At 37.6% G+C, this 13,079-nt stretch overlaps 1 protein-coding gene across 1 annotated transcript; it reads right to left on the bottom strand.

Annotated features, from left to right (window-relative positions):
- Positions 1-1,872: 1,872 nt before the first annotated feature.
- Positions 1,873-12,537, bottom strand: LOC121886946 (integrin alpha-M-like). Its single transcript, XM_042397377.1, has 29 exons — positions 12,462-12,537; positions 12,171-12,268; positions 11,658-11,728; positions 11,378-11,492; positions 10,921-11,048; positions 10,658-10,800; positions 9,703-9,853; positions 9,109-9,259; positions 8,755-8,828; positions 8,372-8,492; positions 7,569-7,705; positions 7,318-7,464; positions 7,008-7,229; positions 6,746-6,879; positions 6,340-6,482; positions 6,089-6,240; positions 5,831-5,956; positions 4,962-5,035; positions 4,558-4,699; positions 4,369-4,467; positions 4,201-4,280; positions 4,013-4,096; positions 3,840-3,909; positions 3,635-3,733; positions 3,427-3,507; positions 3,169-3,279; positions 2,958-3,071; positions 2,766-2,876; positions 1,873-2,522 (listed from the first exon to the last, which is right to left on the bottom strand). The coding sequence occupies exons 3-29, from the start codon at positions 11,706-11,708 to the stop codon at positions 2,430-2,432; spliced, it is 3,153 nt and encodes a 1,050-aa protein (XP_042253311.1). The 5' UTR covers positions 11,709-11,728; positions 12,171-12,268; positions 12,462-12,537; the 3' UTR covers positions 1,873-2,429.
- Positions 12,538-13,079: the final 542 nt, after the last annotated feature.

Here is a 13,079-nt window from a genome sequence, read left to right as displayed (position 1 = left end):
CCATGACTAGTGGATGGCTCAGAAGAGTTTGAGATTTCCCAGGTCTTTGTGGAAATTACAGTGACCAAAATGACTAGTTCTAATATTGCACTGCTGCAGCTAGCTAAAACAGTCAGCTACAGTGTGTGTGTAGACATTAGGGGTGTGCCCGAATACAAGTACGTTATTCGGCAAAGCACAAATAGTGTTTGTTTTTTTTTATATTTGTTTCATACAAATATTTTAAAAATAATTTGTTTTCAGGAAGAAAAAAAAACGTCAAATACCAGCACACAGGTCGGTTATATTGCTATCTCAGTCTCTCTCCTCTGCTCTGCTGTATCTATCAGCAGGTCTCAACAAGGGGAGTCACATCCACCTGCTACATGACGTACATTTTCCTAATTTGTAAATGCGGTCTGTCTGCCATGAGGTGGTGAGTAAAGTTTTAGCCCAGGAGCAGCGCAGTCATCTATGATCTTGGAGACTCCAGTTTGAGACCCGGTGTGGGGCCCTCCTTTGTAAGGTAGTTTATTCATGAACACTTATTTTAACACTTTAATTTTCTAAAAATTAAAAGCATAATAAGAACAAAAACAGGATATTTAAGCCTCTTTCCACTTTTATTTGAATACAAATACAAATAATTTTGCTGCTTCAACAAATATAGATACAAATATAAATACTGGGCTCTCTGCACATCCCTAGTGGACATTAGCAATGCCAGCTCTTTCACTGCTGGAAGTCAATGCTGGGTGACAGGCTGGGGGACTAGGAGCAAGAGCACAGGTAAGTTCATATTGCTTGCATGAGAAGTTTAATTTCAGTAGATCTTTGAGAGTTACTTTGTACTTTGTTCACTGTTTGTATTCACATGAGTAAAAGGGATTTTTTTAGGCACTGACAGAGCTGGCACAAGTCTTCGTGACCTTGAAAACCGAGTAACAAATTGTGGGAATGTTTCTAACTCAGAGAACATTTGCACATATAACATGGACAATAAGCAGGTAAAATAATTTTTCCCATCCACCAGTTTCTGAATTTTGTTTTTCATCATGTCAGAAGTTTGTAGATGTTAGTTTTCAGCTTTGGATGATCGATGATCATGTTTCTATCTGTTTTTACATTTACAGGGTGATCAGGGTGGCCCTCTGCTATGCAAGTCAGATTCATCTTGGTTCCAGGTGGCTGTTGTATCAACAGGTGGAAGCAAATCTCTCTGTGCATACGTTCAGATCTTTGCCAAAACTTCAAGATTCGGGTCATTCTTAAAGGAGACAGTGGGCGACATGCCTTCTCTTGCCGCCACAGGAGGAGCAGCAGGTTTCTCCATGTCCTCATTCCTGTCCTTCTTTTTACCCATTACCTCTATGTTCCTGTTGTCAAGCTGTTAGGTCTGTTGTCAAAGGGATGCTTGAAGCAATTCATTATTGCACTTAAAAGTCAAGTTGATTGACCACTTCAAACACTCCTCATAAGACTCACTTAAATTCTGTAAATGCACATACAGTAACGCAGGTCAAATAGAAGAAAAATGTTGAAGAAAATGTTGCATCATAAGGCCAAAGATGTTTATATTTTTTAACAATAAAATATATTTTTATGTGATATGATGAATTATTTTAAAAGACAATGTCATTTCCAAAATGTTCCACTGAATCCGCTTAAATGCAGGACAACCTTTGTTATTTATGCTCAATACTCATTTATACCTTTGTTTTCTTCCTACATAAAATTGTCATGATCAGCTTTGTATAAGGTCAATTTTCAAAAAAAAACTGTGATTTTAATCACACATGAAATAAAAATTGATGAAGCATCAAATATATCTTTTTACATACATTCAGAACACAATGTTGCACATTTTAAAATGTAATTAAAAACAAGGCAGCTCACATTGTCAATAAAAGTCATATCAAATACATCTATATACATCAAAATACATAAAATATATCTCAAGCAAGTAAGGTGCTCACTCTTAACGTTCCACTGTGTATTTCAGTAGTTTTACAGTACATCATGTGATGACACCCAGACTCCAAAGGATTATACTGTATTGAATTATTTTTCACTTAAAATAAAATGTACAAATTAACACATGGTTTGCAAATATTTAATTATAGACCAACAGTAAGCTATTCAGTTCAAAATGTGGATTACAATATCAGTTTTGAAGCTCTAACACTCTTGCCGCTCTATGTGTGCATCACAAGCTCTTTTTCAGGTTAATGAAATGAAAGTGGTTGCACAAATATATTTTCCATTTAAATGTGTATTCATGAAAATGGCAACATATTTATATATTTTCTATTTAGGACAAAAACGCACAACAATTTATGGTACAGATGAACTAATCCGAGATGACAAAGCCAGTGTAGATGTTGGAACAGTTTTGGTGTTTTCTGGCTTGTATCGGCTTGTCTGTGGGGCATCAACTGACTTCATGTTTGTTACTCTGGTGTGGGTTCGCCTCCCTCAACCCCCGGATCAGCTATTTGTTCCTCATTAATCATCTCTTTGTATTTACTCTTGAAAAATCCAGCCTGAGAGTACAAAACAAAGGAAGTTATATAAAAACACTGCAATCCTGTATTAGAGATACACAATAAAAACTTAAAAAGAACCAAACCAAATAAAAGAATAATAAAAATGTAAATATGCCACATTCAAGTTTTGTAACTGGGTGTATTTTGTGATAAAGGGTGCCCAACACCAGACCTCAAATTGTTGTATTGCCCCCATGATGTTGTGTAATAAACTTATATAGTGCATGTAAAGTATCTCACCTTGTACAGGCCAGCAGTGAGTAAAGCCAGCAGAGCCAACCCTCCCAGAGATCCTCCAACAATCTCTTTGGTGAAGTCTGGTTCAGGATACACTTCTACCTCTGCCACAATCTGAGATGTGCAGTGACAGATTTTGGATCAGATCTCCATTCAAGCTCTTTTCAAACACAAATAAACAAATCCAATGTGTACCTTGTGAATGGGAGGATTGTTATTTGACTGCACTGAAAAGAAGATGTACTGGTTTCTGTCATACTCCAGACTGGCCATGCTGGTCAAGAGGAATTTGGCAGAATCAAGTCCAATCTGTGTAAGAAAAACAGGGGAATTGGACATTTAATTTCATCTTTAGGATTGTTCATTTTCATTAAAACATTATTATTTTTACACACACATTAGTTACCTGCTTTATCCATTCAGAACTAAGGTTGGCAGAGATTGTGTACTTTTTATGCTCCTGTATTCCCATGACACGATTGCACTTGAACACTCTGCAACTGGCTACAGAGCAGTCCTGTGGGTGATTAAAAGGAGGCCTAAATTTATTGCTGGAAACAGGGAAAACGTATGTGTAATGCACTAAAATACCATACATTTCTAAATCTATATATGATTAGATTAAATTCCACCATGTACAGATGGTAGAGCCTCTGATACTTACCACTGACTTATCTTTTTGTATCTGAGCAACAAAATTTGTGACGGTGGGTTTTTCATCTTTGTCTCTTTGGCAGTCTGGAATCTGAAATAGAGCTGATTCATGTCAGTTTAACGGAGAACAAATTCATCCACAAGGCTTTAGCTGCATTAAAACAGCTACATTTGAGACATCTGGGGTTTCAGTAACAATGAGTTCCCACAAATGTTACCTGCAAACTTCTCGAATCCACCCATATGTCTTTATTACCAAGCTTTACTGGCACCCTGATCACCACAGTGAAATTCAGTGCTCTGATGTCATTTATAACCTAAGAGGGGAGAAAAGAAAAAGACTAACTGAGCATTAAAGTCAAGTCTGAAAAAAGTTAATTAACCTTATTTAAAAGGATATTATGTTAGGATAAGATTTTTTACCTTAATTGATTGTTGGACTGGTTTCTGCAAATTACTCTTGCCATAAGTGAAATTGCTGTAGCTGAGGGAACTGAACAGAAACATTGAATGTTTCAAAGACATTAAGCTTTACAATGTCACCTTAAATTATTTTAAAATCTTTTTAAACTTATTAAATCACATGGAACACAAACCTTTCAATTGTCATAAAAATGCTGTACTTCACATCAATCCCTTTCATTTTGTAAAGTTCACTTGACTTGGAGTGCTCGTTCCCACTAAGAGAGGTGAAATTATTGTACACATGAGTAATAATAATAATTGTCACATACACACATGTACAGTGATGTGCTTATAGGCTGGAAGATGAACACAACAGTACCTGGTGGCATTTGCAGTGATGAATAACTTCCTGTCAAGTTGACTGTTGCTTTCGATTCCATAGGACACAATGAAGAGCGCCTAACACAAAACGAATGAGAGAGATCAGATTGTCTCCTCTCTCGGTTCAGCCGCAGTGAGATGAGATGCTTCTGTCCACACTACAAACCTTAGCGTTGCTCTTGAAAATAGGCTTGCCAATAGTGCAGTCTGTCTTTCCCTGAGATAAGCCAGCTCCACTGTCCAAGGAGTTGCACTCAATTCTTCCCTTTATTAAAAAGCACAAATAATCCACAATCACTGCATAACCTCAGAGAGCAGCTGACCAGAGTTGAATTGAAACAGACTTGATCCTAACCTGCAGGCCTGTAACCTTCCTGTAGGAGAGCCCAGGTGGGTACGTGAGAACAACATGGCTGTTGTAGGAGTTTTCCTCCCTGTTTTCCACTGACACAGTGACCTCCAGCAGTTCATCAATGCCTACTTTAACCTCTGAGAAACTAATAGATTAGGAGAAAATGGAAAAAGTGAAGGAATGAAAAAAAACACAAAGAGAGTCCAGGTGTATGTAACTTTAGCATGTAGAAAGAGTAACATGCCAAATGCTCTGTTGAAAGAGTAGAATTAAAAGAGCATGCTGATCAATTTGGGAGTGCAAAGAGAAAAGTTAAACATGTCACCTGCCCACCAATAGTAAATCCACAAATAAAACAGTAGATCCACACACCTAAGTCAGGCTTCACATTTGAAACTCAGCCTCACCTGGTGAAGTTGAAATCCACTTTCAGGTTATCTATACAGTTGTTGTCATTGCCGCAGTTGATGTCAAACTGTAACTGTGGAAGACAGTATGAAGTAAACCATGTTTGTTCAGAAAGTATAAGAGCGAAGAGCCAAGACAGACATGACAAACAATTAGAGTTACAACTGAACATTATTCAGAAAGCTTGACGGACAATTCCTGAGCATTTCATAGTACTGGAGAGCTCTCCACATAGTACCTCAAGTATGTGGTGATATCTGTCATGACCTGGCAAACATGTAATTAATCACAAAAAGTATTGTCAACATTTGAAAAAACATGAATCAGAAAGTCAAGTTGTTTTTCTTAACTTCACAAACCGTGACCTTTATTGTTCAATCTTCAGTTCAGTTGAAATTCTGACAGTCAGTGAAGACCACATGTGAAAAGTATGAATTGAACTGGATCATTATCCCCCTTGGTGTGATTCTTCTGGGCAGGTCTGAACACAGTAATCATACTCAGGTGCAGACTAAAATAACCATACAGAGACCCTTTGAGGATATGGTCTCAGTCCAGTTCCAAACAAACTCTGGAGTGGTTTGTTTGTGGTGGGAACATGATGACGTAGCCGGACATTCTTCAGGAGTTTCTTCTGTGTTTATGTTCTTGCTCCCACCCCAGACACATGTAAGCAATGAGTGGAGTGAACGTTCTCTTGTGGCTTGTAGTGATGCTTTTTAGTTGGAAATTCAACCAACAGGAAAGCACACCAAGTTTACCAACTCATCCACTGATTTGGACCAGAGCAAATGAATATAGGTTTGAAAACACCCTCAGTATGAATAAAACCGACCAATAAACGAGGGTGTCTTTAAAGATTACTTACGGGATGAGAGGTTGTTGTCTGAGCCTGTTGGGCCAGACTTGGGCTGAGTTTTTTGTCAGAAGGCAAACCATCAAAGGTGAATCGGAGCTCATTGTTAAGTGGATTCAGAGCATCTTCTGGACAGGCCTGTGAGAGGAGGGTACTATTATGAATATCAAGGTAGTGAAGGTTGGTTATATCAAAAATGATGTTTTTCACATTGAAGCTGTGTGGGTTGTAGTGGGTTTTCCTGATGTTATTAGGTTTTAAAGAACTCACCTCAATGTGGAAGTTCACATCGAAGCATCGTTTCTCTAAGCCAAGAGTTATTGATCCGGTCTCCTCTCGTTGTTTCTCCCTGATGTAAGCTCGGTTGTTTGGGACCTTACGTGTGGCATCCAGCTTTAAAGTATAATTAATCGTTGCTGTAGCTGGAATTAGAGTTTCATTTAAAGGTTACTCATGTACACACATATCTAAATGGATGGACAGTGGGTCTGTGTTTAGAAACAGTGAAGAGAATCAGTGACCTTTATCTACTGTAGAGCGTCCGGTCATGGTAAAGCAGATTCTAGCTGTGTTGTCCAGTGGTTTTGAGCAGTCTGAGTTTTGAGTTTGGATTTTGTTTGGGTTGAACGTCACCGCAGCATCTACCATTACTATAGGCTTTGATCTGGATATGGACACAATACATATGAAAATTGTAAAGCAGTATACAATTCAAGCAATGACAACCAGTATATCTTATTTTAGCTGCCTGATACAATCCGCTATTGGTGAACAGTTCTGTCCTAAATTAGTAACAAGAGACTTAAAATTGTGTTACTGTGAAAGGTGGAGACTTCATGGTTATAAGCCTTATACATAAATTACATAAATGAACACAAATGGTAGAATTACACTTGAGAGTAATAATGTGTGACAGGAGCATCTTACCTGAGTAAGACAACTGTTCCCTTTGAACCCACTGCTAAATCAGGCAGATTGTCGTTACTAAGGTCAAAAGACGACTGACTGATCGACATACCAAAGAACTTCAGTCCTGGCTGGACTTCAGAGGAAGCGATTCTCTAGGTAAATGAAAACATTCTAATCAATAAAAAATAAATTTTGTCTAAATTGTATATTAAATACTGTGGCAAACAAAAGGCCATACATATCATTCGAATCCTCTTGTTGCATCTTTGCTCTCGCTCACCTGTGAGTAAGTAGGATGAATTCTTCCTCCTCCTCCTCCTATTTCGCCGTGGAAGATGTAGATGCTACCTTGACCACCATTCTCCAAAGGTGCTCCAACTGCCAAATCATTGAGACCATCACTGTTAAGGTCAGGCAATACAGCGAGAGAAGACCCAAACCTTCCTTGGTCAGATGCATCCCCTCTCAGTACTAATGGATTATCGAAGCGACACTCAACTCTCTGGTGGAAATAGGAAAAAAGGATCAGAGTCGATGTTTGAATTCTCATTGAAAAAATCCAATAGGTTCTGGATAAAACTGTCATTTACCACATTTGATAAGCTGCAAACATAAACTCGTCCCTCTCTATCACTGTCTATGTACATAGGGGCAGATATGAGGACTAGGTCAGTGTACGTGTCACGATCCACATCCATGGCACAAACCACTGCACCAAAATATTCACCAATCTGAAACTGTGTGAGCAACAAAAAACAATTAGTAAAGTGAGGAAACAACAACCTTTAATTTAAGATTAAAAATATTAATTCTTTACATTGTCTTAATTGTGAGCACACACCTGCCAAGCAAAGGGATCAATTGTTTGGTCAAGACTGTTTTCAATAACTGAAATCACAACTCCTGTGTGTTGATATCTTGGAGCACCAACAATTGTCAGTGTGCCAAACCGCGTTTTGGCGACTGCCATGGAGTAACCTAGAATTAAAGAGTCAAGCTTATTAGTATACAAAGGCCGGGAACAATCTTTAAAATTACACATTTCAGCAAGCTATTAATTACAAATAAGCATTATTTAGTCTTTATTTGATTTAACATTAAAAAACTTGCTTTGGGTCACCCCCTACACACTTTTCCTTGCAGGATGCAAGTTCAGAATATTCTTTGCTTTTCTTGTGTGCATTTAAATCTGGAGACCATGAGGAGCCTTCACTTTGGTCTTCCCTGAAGACATTTTAAAAACCATCACAATATCTATACAAGCTGCGTCTTCAGGATTCGTTGATATCTTACTGGCTTCTGCACAACTTTGAATCATATAAGATCCATCAACATGATCAGTACTGGGTGTGGTATTTGGTTTTTGATTTTCCCTTTGATGGAACTTTGGTGATTGATGTATTTTCTTTATTTAGAAGACATTAAAGTATAGGATCATCTTTTGCAAAAAAAATCAAAAACAAAAAAACTGTCCTTTTTGGCATTACATGCGATATCAAATATGTTGCTGTAAAGTTTTCACTCCTTATTCCTCATTTGCTTTTTTATGTCCCTTTTCCAAACTCTTGTGTTTTCAAAAGATGGGAGGAAGGATTACAGTACAGCAGTGTAAATACACCATTGCATGTACTGTAATATTCTTACCCAGATAACTGTCAGGTTCCATATTTGAAGGCTCATAGGAGATCCCCTTCTGGCCTGTTCTTGTGTAATGCTGGTAGCCTCCCTTCCACTGGTTGGCACCAACAATACCCATCTGAATCCCCTGCAATTTAGACAGAAATGTATAGAAAATGTGTTTGGCACAAAACATCAGCCAAGGAAAAGGCTAAATGCATCATACATTCATCATCTGGACCTTATATAGCTATATGCTTTTCAGCCACAAGGAGTGACACACAGACGTGTGTGTGTGTGTGTGTGTGTGTGTGTGTGTGTGTGTGTGTGTGTGTGTGTGTGTGTGTGTGTGTGTGTGTGTGTGTTTCTAAGACTATACTGTCCAGTGACTGTCTGGTGTTTTTAATTACCCCAAGCACATAAGCTGCACTGAATCCTTCTTGAGCCACTTCCATTTTCAGTGACCCTCCACCGGTTTGAGATCCTGTAACAGCAACATAAATGAGTTAGTATACAGATTTGAAATTTGATTATAGCTCTGAGTTGTAATTATAAAGTATTTGCCAAGATATTTATGTATTTTTTTGTTAAAACAGTAAGTCTATATTTTCTAATATTGTCCATGTCACTTCTAATAACTGGCAGTTCAGTTTAAAATGACACTTCGTAATAAATGACATAATAATTGTTTACTTTGGAACTATAACAATATCACAATAAAACACAAATGATGTGAAGCTGTCATGATAAGGTTACATATGTACCTTCGATAGAGAAGATTTTGTCCTGCAAATTCTGCCGTAATTGTTCAAGAGCGTCAAAGTTTGATACTTGAAACACATGATTTGCTGAGGGTTTAGATGCAATGGTGTCCAGTTCCTGTCTTGCTTTGGGGTCTATGAATGCATCCCCCACCTAGGGATGTTGAGAAAACATGTTTGAGGTGTTGTACTGTACAACAAAATCGATTTGTATGCACAAAAGTAAAATATTGGCTCCATTTATATTACTGACTCTCAAACTGATCATCATGTCTTTAGTATGCAAGCATGCAGCATTAAATCATTTGTTTTTTCAGTGCTGATAAAGGTTTGTTTATCGATAATGCCTGTAAATTTTGGAGTGTGGAAAGTATAAACTATTTTCAGAAACACAAAAGGCAATTTTCTAGGTATACCTGAAACTCATCAATTATGGTTAAGTGTACAATGTGTACAATAAGAGTTCTTAAATTCCACAGAAAACAGAGTATAGGTAGCTGCTGTCACCTGAGCTGTATGTGATGTGTTAGTCAGATGTGCTTTAACTTTTTAACATGTTAACACAACACATATTTATACAGTAGAAATGCAACTTACCCCAATAGCAAATCGAACAATCTTTTTCTTTTCAGCTGAATTTACTGCATTTTGCAAATCATCCCGGTCATTAGATGCTCCATCTGTAATGACTATTAAAATCTTCTTCACATCTGACCTGGAGCCTTTGCTTGCCGAGAAGACATAGTTGCTGTCAAAAGAAAAATCTACTTTTAATACATGTTCTTGTGGTACATTTTTAATGAAAGAAAATTAAATGTCTTTATAGGTTAAGAAATAAAAGGTTGTCACTTACCTCAGTAGCATCAAGCCATGCAAATAGTTTTGGTTTTATTTGTACAAGCTTTGAGGTGTCTCTCTGAGATTTCTGAGTAACATGGACATTGTTTCTGAAAACATGTTGCTGGTGAATTTTTAACTTTTTAGTGCTATGAACACAGAAAACAAAATCCCATACACTCTCCATTGAGGCAGAAATATCAGATCCCAGGCAAATAAAACCAAAACTCTCATGGCTTAATACCACTAGTTGTGCCATTTAATTGCTGTCTTGTTGCCTCTCAACAGTGTGCAGGCAAAAGAATCCCTCAGGTGTCCAAACCCCAATTTAATATTTCCCAGATTAACCAATAAATATAATAGTGAGTGGTGTGAGATGTACTTTAAGTACTGTAAGTACTGTACTTCTAAATGATTATTTTTCTGTATAATGTGTTGAGCTGATTTTAAATTTCTCTATTATATGTTGTGTTATAATTGGTATAATTGGTAACAGTAGATTTTGAAGTATTTATTTATAGAAATGCTTTGAAAAAGTTTTGAAAGTTTGCCAGTTTAGATGTAACGCTGTTGATTTGTATCAAACTGGGCATGACTGTTGAAAATCAATATGAACAACATATCATAACACGATAGGAAAACTCTAAAATCAAAGAAAAACACATTGTTAACTTATGAGGATGGTGTCACACATTAGCATCATGAAGGCACTTACACAACGTGTTCGATGGCTTTAGCTGTGTAAGTCGCTCCAGCTAACTGTCTTATTCTATCAATTTGAGATTTCCAGTTATTAGTATCAAAAGTGTCAAAGTAGTAATGGACTTTGGGATTTGTGGATAACTGGGCAATGGCAAACTGGAAAAAAAGGAGAAAAAATGGAAATATGTATGGATATAAATGGAGATGTGTATTCAACAGTCAAATAATCAAACAAGTTGCATGGAGGGCTGAGGTATATTTTGAGTACAATCCTACCTTTGTATCCTGTCCCTGGAATGATCCGACCAGATTTTTCACAAAAGTCGTCATTCTATCAAAATCCTCTGCAACTACGCTGCCTGAGCCATCCAACAGGAATGCAATGTCTGCTTGGGTTCGACATTCTGTCAAAAAGGAGAAATACATCTGAATAATTATATACAGTTTCCTCTTAAGCACAGTGATTTAAAACATTCTGTTGTGAACATTACACATTGCTATATTGTCTGTCTGCTTGTTCCAGTGCTCAGGCATACTGTTGTGCTGATCACTCCAGAAAAGCCTCTTGGCAATGTGAAGCAGTATAATACAAATAATCCAATGCTCAGATTTCTACCAATATGCATGTTGGGTTGTGTGTATGAAGTGATAAGTGTGTGCAGTGGTGCTCAAATATTACTAGACCTTTTTTATCACTACCTTTGAGATTGTAAAAAAAACTCAACCTGTGTACCTTCAGAAGAAGAAGGCACAGAGTATTCAACATGATCATAACTGGATAACTGCAAGCATACACCACTATACAGCGTGATACTTTTGCAGTCCTTTGGGATGGTTGGACCACATGCCTGAAAAGAGACAAGACCAAGTCCTGATTAATAGATGATTATTTTGCTGTTTCTTAAACAATACATGTTCAAGCTGAAAAAAAAAAATGGATTTACTGGTAAAGATACAAACCTCTGCATTTTTATTATCAATGACATGTAAATCTTTGCACTTCACAAACTTACCAGAGTGTTTTTTGTGGTGGGATCACTTGTCATTGTCAAACCAAGGGACATGTTGACTGCAAATTCTGGCACTGCATAAAAACATCAGCCATCGGCTATGTTAAAATCATCAAGATACAACACAACTACATTCTCAGTGACCAAACCACAGCCACCACTGGTAAAATATTTCCCTATCTGATCTGATAACATTACCCAGTCAAGACTGTACAGCAGTGTCTCACAACTATGCATATTTTATGCTTATATAACCAATTTACAACAAAATGGAATACAATCTCCATCTTAACAAGTCATTTTGTCAATTATTGAGTCCTACAATTTTTAAAAACAAAAGGAACTGTTATGGGAACAAGTAGAATAACTTTACTTCATTCAATCAGTTGGCAAGTAAGCCAGTAAGGATAAAGAAAGATGCCTCAGTATCTGTCTTACAAATCCCCTGAAACAATATTTATCAGATGACAAAAGCTAAAGAATCAATAAAGCATTTTGAAATGAGTATTTGCTCACCTGGTACTGATACTTCCCTGCAGGATTCGGTGGAGCACTTAAATATTTTCCCTCTCTGACTTGATGAATATTGTGCAAGGGGGGCACTGACCAGCAAACTGAGGAAATAAAACCCAAAAATCAGGTGAGTACATTCCCACATTTTATCTGTTAAGAAATGCTGCATGCTTATGACCTCATTACTGTGAAACTGGCATATGACAGCGATGCGAGCTGGAAAAAACCCTATCATAGCAGATGTGAAGCAGCAGATATGGTTACTGTAGACCCATGTTCCACCACACTACTTACTCTGATTGTCTTTGCACCACCTGGTATCCAAAACCTGCAGCAGAATGACTCAAGGACTTCCAAGCCACAGGATCGATATTGAAACAAAGTGCAGCTTGTAACACTGGGGAATAAAGAAGGAAGAACCACACAATTTATCTGATTTAAAGCCACCATGTGTACAGTTATAGTATCTTTCAAATTATTCTCATGTTTTTATTTGCAGAAAAAGGAGACAGTCCTTGTGAAAATCTGTACAGTCTGTGTTACTTTCAGTCTATACAGTCTATGAGGTGTAGTGTGTGAATTGTTGTCTTTTTTACTACCACTAGAGGGTGCAAAAGTCAGAAATTTTTGGATGGACTGCAACAGTAGGGCTTGAACAGCCCTACACATGCAGTGAGTGAGTGACTGAGTGAGTGATGGAGTTGCACCATTGGTCAACCGGCCTAGTGTTGGAGTTTCCCCATTGGCTGTTGCTTTTTCAAAATGAATCGGTGCAACAGCTTTCTATTACATCATTAGAAGTCGTTTACAGCTTCCACTGAAGAAGGGTCTATCTCATGGATGTATAAAAAGAGCTGGATAGGCACCGCTGCTCAGTCTCCTTGTCTCAGCCAATTTTTCCCTGTGGCCACT

Source organism: Thunnus maccoyii, chromosome 20 (assembly GCF_910596095.1).
Source record: "Thunnus maccoyii chromosome 20, fThuMac1.1, whole genome shotgun sequence".
Classification (NCBI taxonomy): Eukaryota; Metazoa; Chordata; class Actinopteri; order Scombriformes; family Scombridae; genus Thunnus; species Thunnus maccoyii.
This window is presented reverse-complemented; position numbering and strand designations above follow the sequence as displayed.

What these genes read in the sequence shown, in the direction of transcription:
- LOC121886946 (XM_042397377.1), bottom strand. Translation starts at nt 11,708, where the DNA reads ATGTCCCTTGGTTTGACAATGACAAGTGATCCCACCACAAAAAACACT. An exon ending in AGACAACAACCTCTCATCCC is followed by an intron (nt 5,036 to 5,830) that starts GTAAGTAATCTT and finishes TGTCTTCCACAG; the next exon opens with TTACAGTTTGACATCAACTG. An exon ending in ATTTTTATGACAATTGAAAG is followed by an intron (nt 3,910 to 4,012) that starts GTTTGTGTTCCA and finishes GTTTCTGTTCAG; the next exon opens with TTCCCTCAGCTACAGCAATT.